At 48.1% G+C, this 20,959-nt stretch overlaps 1 protein-coding gene across 3 annotated transcripts in view; it reads right to left on the bottom strand.

Annotated features, from left to right (window-relative positions):
• Nucleotides 1-3,533: 3,533 nt before the first annotated feature.
• The window catches only part of DNAAF9 (dynein axonemal assembly factor 9), a 117,463-nt gene continuing 100,037 nt past the window's right edge, over nt 3,534-20,959 (bottom strand). For 2 of the 3 annotated variants that reach the window (XM_084774212.1, XM_084774213.1), the window contains exons 30-37: nt 15,461-15,596; nt 12,532-12,618; nt 10,958-11,064; nt 10,089-10,163; nt 8,753-8,955; nt 6,706-6,771; nt 5,699-5,792; nt 3,534-4,950 (exon numbers count right to left, since the gene is read on the bottom strand). In XM_084774212.1, coding sequence (XP_084630338.1) covers nt 4,838-4,950; nt 5,699-5,792; nt 6,706-6,771; nt 8,753-8,955; nt 10,089-10,163; nt 10,958-11,064; nt 12,532-12,618; nt 15,461-15,596 — 881 coding nt within the window. In that variant the 3' untranslated portion in view covers nt 3,534-4,837. The remainder of the gene's footprint in view (nt 4,951-5,698; nt 5,793-6,705; nt 6,772-8,752; nt 8,956-10,088; nt 10,164-10,957; nt 11,065-12,531; nt 12,619-15,460; nt 15,597-20,959) is intronic. The other variant, XM_084774214.1, reaches the window with a different exon arrangement.

The following is a 20,959-nucleotide window of genomic DNA, read 5'->3' as shown; positions in this document are numbered from 1 at the left end:
CAGGTCATCCCATTGGCTCTGTCTGGCCAGTCACTGTCTTGTCATCAACTGCTTCTTCAAAGTGGCTCTTTGGTTGGTCCACTTCAGAAGCAGCAACCCTGCCTCTCCCAGAGAAGTATATTTTAGAGGGAAAAAGATTATTGTCATATAGGCTTCCCTGGGACACCAGGTGCCTACAGGAATTATTCAGCCAAATGGTGGTAGCCTTTTCTCAGTTTGTGGGGTGGTGAATTATTTTGCCTGACACAGGGTCTATGTGGTCCTAGCAGGCTAGAACTTGCTATCTAGCGGAGACTGGCCTCAAACTCTTACACGTGCTTCCCAAGTGCTGGGATTAAAGGCTTGTGCCATCATGCCTTGGCTAATTTTAATGTACCTAATAATAATTATTTTTATATTTATTGAATAATGTGCATTTGCCTCCATGTATATCTGTGCACCATACTGAAGCCTGGTGCCACAGAGATCGTCAGGCCCCTGGAATTGGAGTTACTGGATGCTTGTGACCCTGAGCACACGCCCTCCTAACCACTGAGCCATCTCTACAGCCTTTACTAATATCTTATTTTTTTAATATATGTTTTTATTTTTCGAGACAGGGTTTCTCTGTGTATCCTTGGTTGGCCTGGACTTGTTTTGTAGACCAGGCTGGCCTTGAACTCACAGAGATCTGCCTGCCTCTGTCTCCCAAGTGCTGGGATTAAAGGCATATGCCACCACGCCTATCAACATTTTAAAAAATTTGTAATAAATTTTATTAATTTATTCAGATTACAATTGTCATCCCATCACTTGTATCCTCCCATTCCTCCCTCCCTCCCACTTTCACCCTATTCCCCTCCCCTAGGTCTATGACCGAGGGGGCCCTCCTCCCCCACTATATAGTCATAGGCTATCAAGTCTCATCTTGGTAGCCTGCTTATTCTTTCTTTGAGTGCCACCAGACCTCCCTTCCAGTTATGTGGAGAGTGGGGACTGACTCTGACATGAACTCAACTTTTTTTTTTTTAACTTGAGTTCTGGGGATTGAACTGAGGTCCTGGGACTAAGCCTTATCTCCAGACGATATAACTTTCTGAGAATTTCAAATAATATATTTTGATTATATTACTTCCCGCTCCCCAACTCTTCCCTGATCCCCTACCCTCCTATCCACTCAACTGCTGCAAATACTTGGGCCAACTCTGGAGGCTCTTAAGAGTCTGGGCTTCCACAGCCCCACACAGAGGCTCGTCCAGATTTAACCGGGCCTGCCAGTGTCCCTACTGCTGTGCCAGTGCCTCTGCCTGCTGGTGACTTAGTTTCCCCATTTATAAAGTGAGACTGAGGGACAAACCCAGAGCTTGTAAGAGGAGCTGAGCACCCTGTGAAGGCACTGTCCCAACTGAAGCCTTGCCAGGTGGCCGGCGGCGGGCAACAGAGCACAGTGGCACGTGCCTGGAAGCCTATTACTGATGAGAACAGAACATTCAGGAGGTCTTGGCCAGCCTCTGCTACATAGAAAGTTAGAGGACAGCCTGGGCTACATGACATCCTATCTCAGAGAAACTAGCAAGAAGAAAAAAAAGGAGGGTGGAGGGAGTGGGAACGTACATCAGTGATAGAGCCAGGTGCCCAGCATAATTGTTACACACACACACACACACACACACACACACACACACACACACACACAGTACTTTTCTTTGGGACCATCAGTTTCGTGTGCCTTGGCTCCAGCTCCTGGGGGCTCCTCAAGTGTACAAGCCAGGGCGGGTGACTGTGGGATGTGAGTTCTGCCCTCTGTGGGTACTCTGGGGGCTCCAGTGTGTGCCCCAAGGGCTCCTGTCTCAGCAGTCCACTAGGAACATCTCAGCCAGACTGCGCATGAAGCCCCTGGAGGACTTTTGCCTGTCCTGGACCTGGTCCCTAAGTCTCCAGTTCCCAGAGTTCCACCCTCCAAAGGCACACCAGGGACACTTGGGGACGGAGGCAGCTTGTTAAGTGATAGTTTATTGGTCCTTTGCATTACATCTTAATCTCCAAGGGAAAGTCACAGACACAACTGCTGATAAAAACATGTAAAATAATATAAAAATAAATTGAAGGCTACTTTATATATTTACTGAATTAAGCAGTGTAATAAATACTATAATAAGCAGAAAGCTTCAACCACACAATTCAGTTTCACTGAAGTTAGTAGTGTTTGTAAATATGAATTTTAAAATTTAAGTTACAAATATTAAAGCATTGAAAAACTAGTATAAAAGTGAATTTTGGCACGTAAGTGAGCTCATCTATTAGTATTTGACCGCGGGGGACAATGAGAAAGTCACTTCCCGCCTATTTTTTGAGGTACAGCTATCCACGAGTCAGCAGCAAGGCTGGGATACTTAACAGTTTACAGTCTTTGAATTGAAGTTTTCCCTTTTGAGAAGCTAGAGCTTATTACTGTGCAAAAATTCTCCAAAACCCTAACAGGATTTAGGAGGGACATTTTTATTGATCATAGCCTGAAGGGCTAGAAAGCCCGAGGGCTTGATGGGCCAAGTCGCCTCCAGTATTTGCTTCCTCCCTCTAGTCAACAAGTGGGAGGTGCCACATTAAAACAAAACAACCTATAACTTCAGTGACTTTACCACGCTCACACTCACTCTGGTGATAAAAACTGAAGCTGCTAACAGGAAAGTTGGCAGAAAGCATGAAGCCCCTGGAGGACTTTTGCCTGTCCTGGACCTGGTCCCTAAAGTCCTTGCTAGGTCCCTGACACCCACTTCTAAGATTAGAGCTAAGAGAGTGTCATGGCTCTCCAGAGGAGAGAGCCGCAGATCAGACACTCCGACCCAGGGGGTCAAGTGGATGTAACACACAAAGTCAGGAGACCTGCAGGATGTAGAGAGCAGCACAGGAGCAAGCTGAGTCCTCTCCTAGTCCTCAGAACTCACAGTGTGTGGTTGTGTGCTCCCCAGACTTCTGCGTAGGCTAGGGAGCATCCATGGAGGCCTCAGCTACATTTGCCCTCTTGGCTTAGAAACGGCTGACTGTCCTGCCTTTTCTTCAACCACAGTTTCATATTCAATTGAGGTAATCAGTTTTCCCTCTAACGAGAGGAACGGGGGCAGTGGGGCAGGTGGGTGAAAGCCCATTTCTATGGACGATGGTCAGAAATGAGGTTCACCATGTAGCACAGCCCCAACCCCTCTTTAAAAACTCTTTTGTGCAGCAGCCAGACTGCCAGGCCAAAGCAGCCAGAGCTCTTAATCTACAGCTTCCACTGAAAACTTCACAGTAGCCCTGCAGGAAATGAAATGGCCTGTGGCTCTTCCCCCACCCCTGATCCCCCCCCCCAAAAAAACAAGATGGCGTGTAGGTCCCGCTTTCCCTTTTCTAAGGCTGCTAGCTCAACGTTGAGTTTTTAAAAAGAGCTTGGTGAAGGTAAAGGAACTAGAGTAACTCATTGCTCAGTAATCAATTGCACTTAAGATCTATGTTCTGGAGCCCCAGGCTGGAGCCCCGGAGCCCCAGGCTGGAGCCACGGAGCCCCAGGCTGGAGCCACGGAGCCCCAGACTGGAGCTCAATGGCAGGGCCTTGCACCAGTGCACTTTGGAGCTGGGATTGGAGCATATGGGCCTGGGTCTCAAAAGCTTCTCTTACTGCAAGATTTCTTATCTAATGGGACTTGTAATTTCGTTCATTTGGCTTCAAATGATTTTTCCTAATACAAGAATATTTGATTGACAAGTCTTTGATTATTACTTTGCTATTTGCCCAAAGAGCTGTGTGTTACCAGGCACATGGACCCATGCGCTCCGCACTACTCCTTCTCTGTGCCAGGGCCCTTTCTCAGAAACCTCTCTACACTACAGAACACTATGCTGGTTTCACCTATGTGCTTTTTCCTAAGGCATGCAAAAAGTACATCAAACTCAGAAAACAAACGTTTACCGTCCAAGCAGCAGGAGGCACTCAAGTCCTAGTAGGCGTCACCTTTAGCGACCTTGTTCCCCACACTAATTAGGGAGGTCAGTCTTGGGATGCAAATTTGTTTCCCTTTGCTGTATGATCCAAACTACAACCAAACCACTGGGGGGAATTCTAATTTGGATATCAGAATGCTTCAAATTCCTGGTCCTCAGGAACCAAGCAAATTAATCCAGGACAGGGACAGTTTGGCGGGGTGGGGGGTAAGGGGGGGTAGTGTCTGAAATGTATTGCCTTCCATGGCAGGGGGTGGGGAGGCTGGGTGCTAGAGACCAACAGTCCCCAATGATCAGACCCTGGGCCTAAGACAAGCCAGCCACAGGACATTCACCTTGACAGGGAGGGGTGGCACTGCCAGGTCTTGGGCAGCAGGCCTGCTCTTGTCCCTGAATCAGAGAACCCAGTGATGCCACAGGGGACCTCAAGGACCAACCCCACGGCAATGCTGCTATTCACTCAGGAGCTTCATGCTTCCAGAAAGCACCATCTTCCATTCAGCCCACAAAAGTGCTCTCTCATCTAGAGGGCACTGTGGCTCTCTGCCTGGCCACTGCTTAAGCAGCCAGGGGCCCTTCTAAATTCCAGCAGCTCCACTGTGCACGCCAAAGGCTTCTCCTTAGCCTTACATGGTGTCCAGCAGACCAACGGAGTCTTTTACCAGACACCCAGAGCTGCTAGTGCACAGGGCAGTGGCAGCTGCTCCTCCTGTGCACTGCCCCCACTCAGTGGTGCACACAATGCCTTTCAGGGCGCGAGAAGAGAGACTAAAGAGGACATGTACTACGCTGGCAGGCACAGGCCAGGGAGGACAGACACAGCCCCTCCAGGAGGGGCCACCCATTCATTCATTCATGGTGGGCATAGGCCCAGCTGGCTCTAGGGCTTCTGCTCAAAGAGGTCCCGGTACTCCTGCTGCTCCAGCTCCCGGTTGTACCGCTCGATCTCCCGATTGGCCTCTTCCACGTAGTCGTTCATGAACTGGTCCATGACTGGCACCTGGTTAAGGAGGTGAGCTACAAGCCTGGAGCACAAGAGGGGCAGCTCACCTCAGGGGACCTGTGGGCAGGTGAGGCATGGGAAACCAGGGTATCTGCCACCATGTGTCAGAGCTACAGTGAGGGGACAGGTACCATGAAGTCCTACAACAAGCCTTGGGTTTTATTAGCACACTGAAGCTTGCTGGTCTTCCGTTTCTTTCTCTTTCCTCCTTTCTTTGTGTGTGTGTGTGTGGTTTTTGAGACAGGGTTTCTCTCTCTCTCTCTCTCTCTCTCTCTCTCTCTCTCTCTCTCTCTCTCTCTCTGTGCATGTGCATGTACGCGCGCGCGTGTGTGTGTGTGTGGTTTCTCTGTGTAACAGCCCTGGCTGTCCTGGACCTCTCTTTGTAGACCAGGCTGGCCTCAGATTCGCAGAGCCCGCCTGCCTCTGCCTGGGATTAGAGGTGTGCCCAGCACCCGTTAGTCCTGCCAGTCACCCTGTGCTGTGTTTGTCACGACCCTGCTATTACCAATGCTGCCTTCAAACCACACTTTGTGGAGTATTACATTACAACTGCTCAATAAAGGGCAAGTCCAATACCAACAACTATCAAAGGACAACAGGGACTGTGTGCCTGAGGAGTTTGTCCCCGTGAGCCTGCCTGCTCCTAGGGAGTGGCTGTGCTTGTCCTAGCAGACACCCACTTTACAGAAACTTGCATCTCCCAGATCTTCACAGTAGGACCAGTATTTCTAAGGATACGTGGGTGAAAGTCGGTCTTGTCCCCGAAGAAGTTAACAAACTGGGTGCCATTGTAAAAGTAGCCTGCAGGTAGGGGGTCCAAGTGGCGTTTCACCTGTTGAGAAAGAATTCTGTTGAGTTATCTGATAACTTTTTCTTTCTTTCCTTTTTGGAGACAAGGTTTCTCTGTGTAGCCTTGGCTGTCCTGGACTCACTTTGTAGACCAGGCTGGCCTCGAATTCACAGCCTCTGCCTCCCGAGTGCTGATCTGATTTCATTTCTTTCTTTCATTCATTCATTAAAAACAAATCAGCTGTACATGGAGGCAAATGCCTTTACGCCTAGCACCCTGCAGGCAGAGGGGTGTGGATCTCTAGGAGTTTGAGGCTAGCTTGGTCTACATAGTGAATTCCAGGCCAGCTAACTGCATAGGTTGACAACCATCTGTAACTCCAGTTCCAGAGGGTCAGACACCCTCTTCTGGCATCTATAGGCCCCAAACACGATGCACAGACAGTGGGATTAGTGACAACCCATGATGCATGGGCCTTGGACTGTGACTCTTGGCCTTTTGTTCCAAGACCCTTGAGAACAAGAACCTTAGGGGTCAGTCTGCCACTAGGGAGGCTCACCCAGGAAAACTCATCTTGACTTTAGGATCCTATAACCATCCTACAAACAGCTCTGTCTACACAGCTTTCTTCTGGGCCTCAGCTGACTTCTGTGTGGTTTATCTTAAGTGGACATCTTGACAAACTACTTGGGCAGGGGAAGAAGGCCAGGCCTCCCGTTGCCCAGTCCTCTTACAGGTACAGATATCCTCCACTTCATCTACGTCACAGCACAAGTGGCCACTCCACTTACTGAAGCTACAAGGTTTGGTTTGGTGACCAGCTTCCCTTTGTGTCCCGAGAGAAGCAAGACTGCCAGGACAGCCTGTAAACAGACCCTTACTCTGGGACCCCAAGACAGCACTCTCAGTCTAGGACAAGCCACTGAGGGGGAGCTAGGGCAGGCGGGGCACTTACATGGATGTTCTTGATTTCCTGCTGGGTCAGCATTCCCCTGGTTTTCAGAGCTTTCCTCTGAGGCTTCTATGCAGATGCAGAAAAAAACAAAGAACAACACATTTCAACAGAGCTGATGGAACCCAGGGGTAGCTGAAGGGTCAAAGGAGTGCGGGGACCAGTTACATGTCAAAGATCCCAGAAGAGGGAAGAGCATGTGGACTCGCTTTCATGGACATGCTGTCCTGTCTCCTATTCCCATGAATAAACTATTTCCCTACCACAGAGCCCTGCAAGATAGCCAGGAACAAATGGTAGCTGAGCCCAGTGCTTGGCAAATGGGTAGTCCTGCCTCCTGGGAGAGTCTTGTGCTTCAGTCACAACCATGACAGGGAACGGCCAGCCTGAAGTTCCAGTGTAGTAACATTTATGACCTCCTCCAGAGCACAGAGTGGTGGCACACACCTGTGATCCCTGTTACTTGGGAGGTTGAAGCAGGAGGATTAAAAAGTTGAAGCCAGCCAGGCGTGGTGGCGCATGCCTGTGATCCCAGCACTTGGGAGGCAGAGGCAGGCAGGTCTATGTGAGTTCAAGGCCAGCCTGGTCTACAAAATGAGTCCAAGACAGTCAAGGCTACACAGAGAAACCCTGTCTTAAAAAAACAAACAAACGCTGGGCGTGGTGGCACACGTCTTTAATCCCAGCACTTGGGAGGCAGAGGCAGGTGGATCGCTGTGAGTTCGAGGCCAGCCTGGTCTACAAAGTGAGTCCAGGACAGTCAAGGCCACACAGAGAAACCCTGTCTCGAAAAACCAAAAAACAAAACAAAACAAACAAACAAAAATATAGAAGCCAGCCTGGCCTACACAGTGAGATCCTGCCTAAATACATCAGCTGAAACAGCCAAACTCCTCAAAACACCTCTTTAAAACAAGCAAAGGAGCCACGTGTGGTGGCACATGCCTTTAATCCCAGAACTCAGGAGGCAGAAGCAGGAGGATTGCTGTGAGTTCGAGGCCAGCCTGGTCTACAAATTGAGTCCAGGACAGTCAAAATAATATAGAGAAACCCTGTCTCGAAAAACCAACCAACCAAACATAAAACCAAACCAAAACAACAACAACTACAAAAACAAAAAACAAAAACAAAAACAAAAAAAGCAAAGGCAGAAGACCATACCCACAGGAGACAGCTCATAGCTCCTAGAAGACATGAAAGATCCAGGACCAGGCAACTCCTCCTGGAGTTCCAGGACGAGCTACACCACTGATACTGTCTGTGCTAGAATCTTCACGTAAGAACGCACAGTATTGGGACTGGAGAGATGGCTCAATGGTTAGGAACACTGGCTGCTCTTCCAGAAGACTTGGGTTTGATTTCCAGCACCCAAAATTATCTGTATCTCCAGTTCCAGGGGATCTGACCTCTTCTGGCCTCCACAGGCACCAGGCATGCATGGGGTGCAGGCAAAGCAACCATACACATACACTAAAATAATAAAAATTATACAAGGCCAGGCCTTTAATCTCAGCACTCGAGAAGCAGGATGATGTCTGTGAGTTTGAGGCCAGCCTGGTCTACATAGCAAGTCCAAGGACAAACACACACACACACACACACACACACACACACACACACACACACACACACACACACACACACACACACACAGTCTTTGGGGAGCAGAAGCAAAGCAAAACAAAACAACCAAGCTGGGTGTGGTAGCTCACATCTTTGATCGTAGTAATGAGGCAGAGGGTGGATCTCTGAGTTCAAGGCCACCCTGGTCTCTAGAGTGAGTCCCAGAATAGCCAGGGCTACACAGAAAGACCCTGTTCAGAAAACCCAAAGAACAAACCAAAAAAACTAAACCCAAACCAAAACACAGCACTGCCATGTCTACCTAGAGTATGCTCACACTGGCTTCTTCCCAATCCCCCAATGTCCCTAAGAGTACTGGTGGGCCTTTGAGGTATAGACAGACTAATGGGTGTCAGAGGGAAGGATGCCAGGGTTAGTGGGTGTGCTGGTCATATCCAGGCTCAGCTGTGTGGGCTTTGCAAGTCACCTGCTTAGCTGACTGTCGAAGCCAGTCTTTGAGGCTGTCCTCTTTCAGGGAGCAGCCAATGAACACAAGGTAGCATTCTGGCTGCCCGCTATCTTGAGGCACGCTTCTTGAGTTGGAAGGTGGTGTGGGTCCTTCCAAAACCGGCACAATGCTCAAAGAGTTGGTTAAAGTGTTGTGGCAGACCTCCATGATCTTTTCAGAATCTGCACAGAGAACACATTTGTCCCTGAGACCAAATACCAAAAGAACGCCACGCTGTAAGAATGTTGGCAGGTGGACAGATTCCTAAGAACTGACATGATGGGACATACGCTTGGGCTTGGTTGATGTGGATCGTCAGCTACACAGTTACCTGGGAGGAAGGACACAAGAGGAAGGAACGGCCTGCTTGTTAAGCAAGAGGAGAAGCTGACCATTCACCATGGCATCTGCACTGACAGTCACACCCAGGGAAGCAGCAGCCTCTCCACAGGGGCTAAATGCAGTGTCTGCTGTGACCTGCAGCCCGAGGGGCAGCAACCCAAGGAAGGGGCTGGGGAGGGGCTCCGTGTTGAAGGTTACTTGCTGGTGCTCTTCCAGAGGACCTGGGTTTGATTCCTAGTGCCCACACACTGGCTCACACCATCTGTAACTCCAGGGACAGGGGATCAAATGGGCACCAGGCACATATGTGGCCCACACATACATGCTGGCAGAGCATCCACCAAAGTAAACCAGAACAGATTTATAAGAGAATGGAAGAAAGCATGCACACGCTAGCTGAGCTTCAGGGGCCAAGGCCTATGGCTTGACCTGCGCACGCTGTGGAGGAGCCATACTGCTCACTGGAGGGCCCTGCGCCAGAATTTACAGGCATCTGCAGGTTCCCTTCATCCGGATGTTCTGCTGTAATGAACTGCTGTGATTCCTGCCTTTTCTGCCTCTGCACTGAGCAGTAGTACTATCTTCCCTTGGCATTTGCTCCTCTTCCCAACTCTGAGCTGACAGGTTTGAGCTCTCCTCTGACTCCTGTCCTCAAAAAGGTGATAGGGTTCTAAGGGTCTCAGGGTCTAAGGCTACTGAACCAAAGGGAGGGAAAGTTCTAAGACTCTGGCCAGACTGGGAGGAGGCCATGGATGGCTCAAGGGGTGGGGTGCAGTTCTTTGGAATGAGGGAGTTGAGGAGATGTGAGGAGAGTAACCCAGGAGCAGAGGGCAGTCTCCACTGTGGGAAGAGAGCACTGGGCCAGCAGGTCCAGAGCAGAGCAATGCCGGAAGAGGCTGGCACACACCAGGGCGGCTCTGCACCCACACCATGCGCTGTGAGTGCCCACGCTACCAGGACTCACCCCACTTACCTGAAAACTTCACTTTGCCAAGGATGTGGTAGATGTTTCCAGAGAAGGGGCTTGGCTTGATGGAAGACTGAATTGCTGGTGGATAAAAAGGGCAGGGGGGTCAGCTACCTGGAAGCAGAGGCCAAGCTCAGCCAACATAGCTGGAAAGGTCAGGGCAAGAGGAAGGGCGTAGGGTTCAGAGCTGCCATCTCCATCCACTGAGTGATCAAAGTGCAGCCACACACACACAATCAGTAGCAGGACTCGGAACTCATGACCACCCCCACCCCAGACACACACACACACACACACTCACACACACACACACACACACACACACACACAATCAGTAGCAGGACTCGGAACTTATGACCACCCCCACCCCAGACACACACACACACACACACACACACAATCAGTAGCAGGACTCGGAACTCATGACCACCCCCACCCCAGACACATACACACACACACACACACACACACACACACACACACACACACACACACACACAAAATCAGTAGCAGGACTCGGAACTCATGACCACCCCCACCACAGACACACACACACACACACACACACACACACACTCTCTCTCTCTCTCAGAAGCAGGACTCGGAACTCATGACCACTCCCACCCCAGACACACACACACACACACACACACACACACACACACACACACACACACACACTCTCTCTCTCTCTCTCTTTCTCTCTCTCTCAGAAGCAGGACTCGGAAGTCATGACCACCCTCACCTCAGCCACACAAACACCTGGTGCTAAAGTAGGGGTAAGAGAAATCACCAAAGATACTGACTGAAATGGGGCCACAGGGAAGGGACAACTCATCCATCATGGGTAGAAACATGCCATAGCCAGGGCTCACCTTTACACTTGGTCACAAAGCGGGTTTTCTCCAGAGGACGGTCAAACCACACGCAGATCTGAACCATTAGTGGAAAGACGGATCCGGCATCAAATTTACCTTCATACCTTAAAATATTTTTTAAAACGTAAGAACAAGTATTCTTTTTAGTTCTTTGACAGAATCCTGTGTGTATATAACAAGTTGTGGGCTCTTTTGTTCCACTGTGTCTGGGGGTTTTAGTCTTATATAGAGTATTGGGATGAATGGGCCATTTGTTCTGATCCTCTCTTACTGTTTTGTTTACAATATACTTTTCTTTCTTTTCTTTTCTTTTTTTTTTCCCCTATATGAACTATGGTCTTATCTATTTCAGGTTGGCCTCAAATCTGCTGTATAACCTAGCATGAGCTGAAATTTCTGATCCTCTGGGTATCCATCTCCTAAATGTTAGGATTAAAACCATGGGCACCATACCTAGTTTTTTGGTTTGTTTGTTTTTTAAAAAGATTTATTTATTTATTTATTTATTTATTTATTTATTTATTATGTATACAGTATTGTGCCTGCATGTACACCTGCAGGCCAGAAGAGGGCACCAGATCTCATTATAGATGGTTGTGAGCCACCATGTGGTTGCTGGGAATTGAACTCAGGACCTCTGGAAGAACAGACAGTGCTCTTAACCTCTGAGCCATCTCTCCAGCCCCCACCATACCTAGTTTATATGGTCCAAGGGACTGAACTGGGGGCTCTGTTTTTTTCTTTTGGTTTCTTTTAGTTTGTTTTTTCAAGCTAGGGTTTCCATGTCTGGTTGTGCTGGGATTAAAGGCAGGTGGCTTTGAGAGTGTGCTCCTGGGCTTCTGCACTGCCTGCCAGAGGCAGCCACAATTAACCTAAAGCTGAGTTTTATCAATTTACATTTACATGACACTCAGCAGCTGTGTGGCCAGACCAGAGCAGGCTTGGGACAGGCCCAGCCCCAGGATGGTTCAGGTGATGCTGGTCTTAGAGTGAGACATGGCAGCCTTTGTGTCTCTCCCGTCTCCTCTCCCTGGAGAGGTTCTTGGGATGTCCGCAGCTGTACAGGCCCTTCCGTGGATCTCATTAGCAAAAGCCCGCCTACTAGATGAGCGGGCAAGGGGACTGACTGACTACTGAGCAAGTACTTTCCCCCTGGGGAGTCTAAGCTCTGGTGTCACACCACAAAGAACCACTGTACATGAGGCCTGTAAGGTGACCCCCTGAGTCGAAACATCCAGAGAGGCTCTGAACTGGGGCACCGGCCCCAGGCAAGGCTACTGCGAATGGCAGGTCTCCCCAGTTAACACGCGTGAAGCGTGTCTGCTATTGTCATGTCTGCTCTCTTGGCTACTTGGCTCACAGTTCTTTTTTTTTTTTTTTTTTGGTTTTTCGAGACAGGGTTTCTCTGTGTAGCCTTGGCCATCCTGGACTCACTTTGTAGACCAGGCTGGCCTCGAACTCACAGCGATCCGCCAGCCACTGCCTCCCGAGTGCTGGGATTAAAGGCATGCGCCACCACGCCCGGCTGCTCACAGTTCTTTTTAAACCTACAATTCAGTAGAGATACTTGCCAGCCGGGAAACATTAGGTATCGAGAACGCAGCATCTGGGGACTTGAGAAACTATTTTCTGAGAGAATCAGCTCGATGTCTTCATTCCTTTAAAAACACAGAGAAGAGCCAGGTTAATGAGCATTGTCAATGCTAATCCGTTTCCTTCCCACACATACATGCTTTTTTTTTTCTCCTGACAAAGAATACAAAAATCAGCTGTATGCCTAACAGTTCACTTCTAAATACTTCAGTATGCTCCTTCTAATAGTTTCTCATAGGCAGAGGCAGGCAGATTTCTGTGAGTTTGAGTCTACATAGTGAGTTTCAGATCAGCTAGGACTCACAAGAAACAAACAAAAATCCAAAACCTGCCAAAAAACCAAAAAGTTTCTCTTACAGGACCACCACAATATCCTATTGCTGAGGAATTTAGTCCTATGATGAGCAGTAGTAAAGGTAGACTTTCTTTTCAGGTCCTTTCCCAACTCACTGAAGCAGGAAAAAAAACAAGTTTTGTTTTGGTTTTTGGGTTTTTTTTCGGGGGACAGGGTTTTTCTGTGTAGCCTTGGCTGTCCTGGATTCGCTTTGTAGACCAGGCTGGCCCCTAACTCAAAGAGATCCACCTGCCTCTGCCTCCCTGAGAGCTGGTACCAAAGTCACATGCCATGACACCCGATACTGTTTTTTGTTTTTTTTAACCAAGATCTCACGTTGCCCAGGCTGGCCTTGAACTAAGTAGCCGAGGATGGCCTGATCCTTTACCTCCACTTTCTCAAGTGCTGAGAATAGATGTGATCCAGCAAGCCTAGTTTATGTGGTGACAGGATCAGTACCCAGGTGATGTTGACTTCACTGACTCACAGCAGAGGCACATGATATCAGAATGTCCCATTACTGTTTCTACTGTTTAATCATTTGGCCAACATAGTGCCTGCCAGACTTTTTTTTTTTAAAAAACAGATTTTATTTTATTTATTTTTTTAATTAATTTATTCTTGTTACATCTCAATGGTTATTCCATCCCTTGTATCCTCCCATTCCTCCCTCCCTCCCATTTTCCCCTTATTCCCCTTCCCTATGACTGTGCTTGAGGGGGACTTCCTCCCCCTTTATATGCTCATTGGGTATCAAGTCTCTTCTTGGTGCCTGCCAGATCTTAAGGATGTAAAGGTGAGGACTAGTGAGCTGAGTCAGAGCACTTGTTATTCTTACAGAGGACCTGAGTGTGATTCGAGGCTCTCCCAGTGGCTCACAACCATCCATAATTTTTGTTCCAGGTGATTTATGCCCTTGCCTGACCTTCCCAGGCATCAGGCAAGTACGTGGTCTGCAGAGGCCCGCTTATGGGTCTCTGCGCGTAACTCGATCTAGGGTGTTGTTGCTCTTGCTAGCAAGCATGTACCACTGTGCCCAGCCTTTCACATGGGTGCTGAGGATTGGCTGAGGGCCTCATGCGTGTATGGGAAGTATGTTACTGACTGAAACATTTCCCTGGGTAACAAAACAATTGTTTTTACTTTTTTAAAAAAGTTGACTTCTGGCTTCCATACACAGGCCCACAGAGATGCACCTCCCAAGTGCTGTGTAGAGGAGTGTGCACACGTGTGGCCATGGTATGTGTGTGACGGCTACAGGACAGCTGTGGGAGTCAGTTCTCTCCTCTACAGTGTTGACTCCAGGGAACAAACTCGGATGTCCTGCCTGGTGGCATGTGCTCTTCTTACCTGCTGAGCCATCTTGCCTGGCCTCAGCTGAGTTTTGTTTTTAAGACAAGCTCTCATCTCAGGAGAGATGGCTCAGCCAGTTAAAGGCTAGGCTCACAACCAAAAATATAAGACAGGTTCTCAGAGGCGGGCACAGTGGTGCACGCCTATAATCCCAGCACTTGGGAGGGTGAGGCAGGTGGATCTCTGTGAGTTGGAGGCCAGCCTGGTCTACAAGGGCAGGGCAGACAGGGCTACACAGAGAAACCCTGTCTCAAACTGTCATCCCCTCAAACAAAACCAAACAACAATAACAGGTTCTCAGAATGTAGCTCAGGCTGGCTTGAACTTGAACTCATTTTGGCTTCCCAAATGCTGGGGATTCAGGAAGGCACATCATGCCTACAATATGGTACTTAAATGGTTTGAAAACGGAAACTATATAAAATACTCTATTCCTTTGAGTCCGCCAGCAGAGCAAATCAAATTGCTACATTAACAAGTGTTTTTTTTCTTTTACAAATTCTCTATTATTAGTTTGTAGTTTGGACCAAGACTATGAAGTAAACAGATCATTTCTCTTGTGTTCTCTATGTCATTTCTCTCACATCTTAACAAATGGACCACTGGAGACAGTCTTGATTTCTACTCTTCAGTGTGTGAGAATGAATCTCCCAAAACAAAATATCTAAAATAAAAACCACTACAAACTAGTGATAAATGGGGTCTTCTTGGTAACTTTTACAAAGCATTATAAGCACTTTATTTAAGAAGGGTGTGGGTTGAGTGATGTTAATACCAGAGCCTAGTAAGCAGAGGGAAGCAGGTAGGTCTCTCTGAGTTCCAAACAAGCCAGGCTGCAAAGTGGGACCCTGTATCCAAAAAACCAAACAGCACTTTACAGGGCTGGAGAGATGGGCTAGCAGTTAAGAGTACCAGCTGCTATTCCAGGGGACCCTGGTTCAATTCCTAGTACCCACATGGTAGGTCACAATCATCAAAAACTTCAGTTCCAGGGTATCTGACACCCTCTTCTGGCCCCTGTGAGCACAAGGCATGCATATAGTACACAGACACACACATAGGTAAAATACCTACATACATTAAAAAATGAGGACACTTCGCAGTACTGCCTTCTTTCCCTCCACCATGTGTCTGAGACACAGTGGAAGATCCTGTGAGGCAGCCAGGCGCTGCATCTAGGAAAGAAGCTGAGCACTAGAGGGGAGTCTGTGTGCATTTACCTTGTAACGATCCCATTTTCGGCAAGAATGAAGGCTGCAGTAGGATTGGCAGCCCTGATGAGCGTCTGCAGCTGAACAAGGAGAGGGTGCCTCTGTTCCACCGTGTGACTGGTAAACACCACATTATTCACCAAGCCTGAAGAACGAAAGCAAAAACATACCAGTCTTTGGAGCTCTGACTGGGGCTGCGGCTGACGTAAACACGGGCCTGTGGTCCTTCCACTGACCATCTCTTCTTGATCACCTCTGTCCCAACACTGACAGACCCAGTCACCTTTCTTCCCTTCTAGAACTGCCACATCTGCAGAGTACATGGAGTGGGGGTGGGTGGTGGCTGGAGAGATGGCTCGGCTGTTAAGAGCACTCGCTGCTCTTCCAGGAGACCCGGGTTCAATTCCCAGCATCCACATGGCAGCTCAGAACTGTCTGTAACTCCAAGATCTGACACCCACAGACATACATTCAGGCAGTATTTTTTTTAAAAAGAGTACATGGGCTTCACCTCTTAGCAGCTTCACTTCCTAAGATCTCTCTCTCCCCGCCCCCTCTCCCCGCCCCTCTCTCTCACGTGTGTGTGTGTGTGTGTGTGTGTGTGTGTTGTGTTTGGCTTTTATTTTGTTTTTGAGTTTCACATTGTAGCTTTGGCTGATCTGGAACTCACGACGTAGACCAGAATGGCCTCCAATCTGTGGTGACCTTTCTCCTCTGCCTCCTGAATGCTGAGATTACAGGTGTGCCACATGGCTGGCTTTTTGCCTTTTGAGACATGGTTTTACCTAAGATGCAGCTCAAGCTTTCCTGGAAATCATTACGTAGCCCAGGGTAGCTGTGAACTCACAGTATTCCTTCTGAGTCAAGACTCTACATATTAGCCGGGCGTGGTGGCGCACGCCTTTAATCCCAGCACTCGGGAGGCAGAGGCAGGCGGATTGCTGTGAATTCCAGGCCAGCCTGGTCTACAAAGCAAGTCCAGGACAGCCAAGGCTACACAGAGAAACCCTGTCTTGGGAAGAAAGAAAGAAAGAAAGAAAGAAAGAAAGGAAGGAAGGAAGGAAGGAAGGAAGAAAGAGAAAGAAAGAAAGAAAGAAAGAAAGAAAGAAAGAAAGAAAGAAAGAAAGACCTACATATTGGGATTATAAACTTGGGGCACCAAGCCTAACTGCTGTTCCCTTTTTCACCCTCTCGAAATTGTGCATTTGGTATGCACTGTAAAAACTTGCAGGCGCAGGCTCTCTCCTAGCACGTGGGGAACAGGAACTGAATTCAGGCCACAGTGCTGCTGGAAGCCCCTTAACCACTAAGGCAGCTCACAGGCCCCAAACTAATTTAGCTGCTCTTAATTCAAGTTTTTGGTTGTTACTTGGAGTTCTTGATCAAAGAGCTTTACTGTACCCCGCACATTCAATCTTATCAGAAACTGCTGTCACTCTGCCTTCAGCAAGTGACATCTATTTGCCACCAAGCATTAGGTGCTGACAATCATACTCTTAGAGTCACACAACTCCAAGATCAGCGTTGATACAGATATTCATTCACTGACATGCTAAGAAAGGGGAGCCCATGTTAGGATTTGTAGAATGGGTAACAATGGCATCACAACTTTTATTAACGTGTAAAATCCACAAAACTATGGAGAATTTAGTAATCAGAAAAGTTGTTACCCATCCTAACAAAATTATACTTCCAAACTCATACTTATTTTCACAGTCATAAACATAGTTTATAAAGCTTTTTATTGATATTGGCCATTTCTGCTATTAGATTATTTGCCTTTGTGGGGGTAGGGTGGGTCAGGGTCTCATGTAGCCCAGGACACCCTAGAACTTACAATGTAACTGAGGACAAGCTTGAAGTTCTGATCCTCCTGATTCTACCGCCTGAGTTCTGGGGTTACAGGCATGCACTGGCTTATGGGGTGTTAGGGATCAAACCCAGAACTTCTCAAATGCCAGGCAAGCTACCAGCCAAAACACATCTAGAACATCTCCAATTGCTGGTCTGGAACTGACCATGGAGATCAGGTTGGCTTCAAATTTACAGAGATATGCCTGGCCATTCAATAATTTTTAAATTAATCAATTAATTAATTAATTTTGTTTTTCAAGACAGCTTTCTCTGTGTAGCCCTGACTGTCCTGGAACTTGCTCTAGGCAAGGCTGGCCTTGAACTGCCCCTTGAAGGCATGAACCACCACCATCTGGCTCAATAATTTTTATTTATATCATATTGTTAAAATTTCAAGTATAGGGCAGGAGATATGTTTCAGTGGTTAAGATCACTTGCTGTTTTTGCACAGGATCTAGATTTGGTTCCCTGCATGAATATGGTGGCTCACAATCATCAGTAGGCATGCACATGGTGACCCAGTGCTGTGAGCCTTGCATGTCAAGGAACCCGATGCCTCAGACCCATGAGAAGAGCCAGCCTTTGTGGTCAGGTTCAGGAGATGGTAAAGCACAAGTGTGGTTGTTACAAAACATTAGTCCTTAGCTAAAACTAGTTACTGTAATCAAGCTGCTTCTCCACAGTGTGCTCCTACCACAGTGAGCTAACCTGCTTCTTCCTTCAGCTGTGTACAGTAAACCTGCCTCCTTGGTCAGCTGTATACAATAAAAAATCTGAGTTTCTCAGCTGCTGGTACATCTCCATCAGAGTTCATGGCCACCTGATCCCAGCTGTTCTGTATGTGTGACTGTTCTTTATCCTTATAGCCCTGGCTGTCCTGGACTTGCTTTGTAGACCAGGCTGGCCTCAAACTCACAGAGATCTGCCTGCCTCTGCCTCCTGAGTGCTGGGATTAAAAGTGTGTGCCACCACCCTTGGCTGCCAGATAATTTTTTAAGCCAATCTCAGATATTAGCGCTGGGAATGAAAGTGTATGTTACCATGCCTGCTTTTGCTTTATTTTATATTTTAAAAGATTTTTGTTTGTATGTATGTGCCTGCATGAATTTACGTGTGCCATGTGTATGCAGGAGCCCAAAGAAGCCGGCATCAGATCGCCTGGAGCTGGAGTTACAGGAGGCTGGGAGTCACCATGTGGTGCTGGGAACTGAACCTTGTTTCTCTACAAGAGAATACATTCTAGTAACTGCTGAGCTGCATCTCTAGCCTGTCTTTTAATTTTTAAATTTATGTTTATGTGTGTTTGCATGTATTTCATAGGTGTGCAGTGCTTATGGAAGCCAGAAGGTGTTGGATCCAGGGAGTTCTGCAAGGTTGTGAGCTGGGAACCAAACTTGAGTCCAATGGAAGAGCAGCAAGTGCTCTTGCCCACTGAGCTCTCTGCAGCCCCCGTTTTGATTTTGAAAGGCTCACCTTCCGAAGGCTACTCACATTCCCTTTCAGGCTAAGATAGCCTTTTCTCTGCCAGTGCCAGGGAAGCCTCTGAACGAGGGGCACGTGGCACCTGTGCTCTGACACCCGCGTTTGGAGGTGGCAGAGAACAGCAAGGGCCCCTGTCTAATATTCTGCTCGCTATACATGTACTGTATGGACTGCTCTTGTAGGGTAGCATTCTAGGTCAGGGACTGGGCACAGAAAAGGGACTTTACTTCATAGCAGAGAAAGCAAAAGGATTATCTCAGCATTCCTTAGACCAGCTATGTAAACTGCCACCTGCCAAGAGGAAATGCCATCTGCAAGGCAGGTAGAGCCGTTGTCTGGCACACAGGGCAAACAGGCCGCAGTGCGGAGTTTCACCTTATTGGGGTCAGGAGCTTCTTTCTGCTCTGCACCAAGATTACCAGCTGAGCTATAAGCAGGCAGCCTAGCCTGGCCTGTTCCCAAGAACAGAAAAACCTCTTTGCTGTCTGACCACTGCAGACTGGACTACGCGCTTTCAGCAGCCCAGGGATAAATGAAACTCCCTCCGCTTATCTCTATGCACGGCTAACGAAGGCAGTTAGAACACCTTCGCTTTGCTGAAATGAGCCTTGGTAAACGTAATGTGAGCCTCTGATGTCAGTAAACGCTGCAGAATATTAAGCACAGAAACTGTTCCCTAACTCCCAGGTTTCTGTAAGACACATCATTCTCGGACCACAACATAAGCTGTCTGCTGGTGGCAGAGCCTACTTTCAAGACAGCCACGGAATCTTTAATATTTTTTAATATATTTTTTTTCAATTTCCTGCTCATCCAAGGCGAGCCAAGTTAAGTCAGCTCAGTCGCGGGGCGCGGTGGCACATGCCTTTAAATCCCAGCACTTGGGAGGCAGAGACAGGCAGATCACTGTGAGTTCGAGGCCAGCTTAGTCTACAAAGTGAGTCTAGGACAGCCAAGGCTACACAGAGAAACCCTGTCTTGAAAAACCAAAAAAAAAAAAAAAAAAAAAAAAAAAAGTCAGCTCAGGGTCCTCAGGCCCAGATACAAATGGGAGACACTGCAGCTCCTGAGTTCCTTGGCATGCAATGGGACAGGATTTGGGTTGTGTGGCAGTATATGCCTTTAACCAAACACCAAGGAAGCAGAGGCAGAGGTAGGTGGATTTTGTGAGGCCAGCCTGGTCAACACAGTCCTAAGTTCTAGGACAGCCAGGGGATACAGAGAGACCCTGTCTCCAAAACAGAAAAGAAACAATTTATGGCATCAAGATCATCTGCCCACAGGCCAGCAAGTACAAACTTTGAGACAACTGCCTTTGAACTATGTGTTGGAAGGGACCATTAATGCAATATACGATCCAGTGCCAAGGGAATTCAGCCTGCCTCAGCCTAGAAGGATGAACACTAGATGAGGTTGAGATACTGGTCCAGATTTATGGCTAACGAGGAGAGCATTTCCTCGAGGCTCTCTGCCAAGGGGACCTGACCATCTGTGCTTATGCTCCACAAAGAAAAGTGGGAAGATGCTGCAGGGGAAATGTCATGATGGTGGCTTTCAATGCTGACAAGAAGACAGGGCCACGGCAGGTCAGGAGTGCTGGGATTAAAAGTGCGCACCACCATGCCTGGCAAATAAATTTTTTAAAAGATGGGAACCATGTCATTTCGTAGCCAAGGTGCCCTTGGAGTGACAATTCTCCTGCTTCAGCCTCTCAAGTGTGAACCACCTACGTTGGTCAGGAAGTGCTACCAGCCAAGTGGACACTTCCTCAACTTCCTCAGAAGTTATCACTGTCTAGTCAGCCTGCATTTCCCAGCTGTACCTCTTGAATATCCGACTTCCTCTATCAAGACCAGTGGCCTTCTCAGCTTATTTTTCAGTGAATAATTCAGAAAAAAAAACTTTTTTTTTTAAAAGACAGGGTCTCAACAGGCAGTAAATAGTGTTACACGTCTTTAATCCTAGCACTAGGGAGGCAGAGGCAGGGGGATCTCAGGGTTTGAGGCCAGCCTGGTCTACAGAGCAAGTTCGAGGATAGCCAGGGTGACACAGAGAAACCCTGTCTTGACCCGCCCCCCGCCGCTAACCCCAGATCCACCTGGATTGGGTTAGACATTATAAATGGGCCCAGACAACCTTCACTCTACCCTGCTGCTGCGGAAGGCAGGCACG

The sequence above is a fragment of the Acomys minous genome (assembly GCF_964271855.1).
Source record: "Acomys minous genome assembly, chromosome: 3".
In the NCBI taxonomy this organism is placed as follows: domain Eukaryota; kingdom Metazoa; phylum Chordata; class Mammalia; order Rodentia; family Muridae; genus Acomys; species Acomys minous.
The sequence above is the reverse complement of the archived record's forward strand: the minus strand, read 5'-3'. Positions and strand labels throughout refer to the sequence as shown.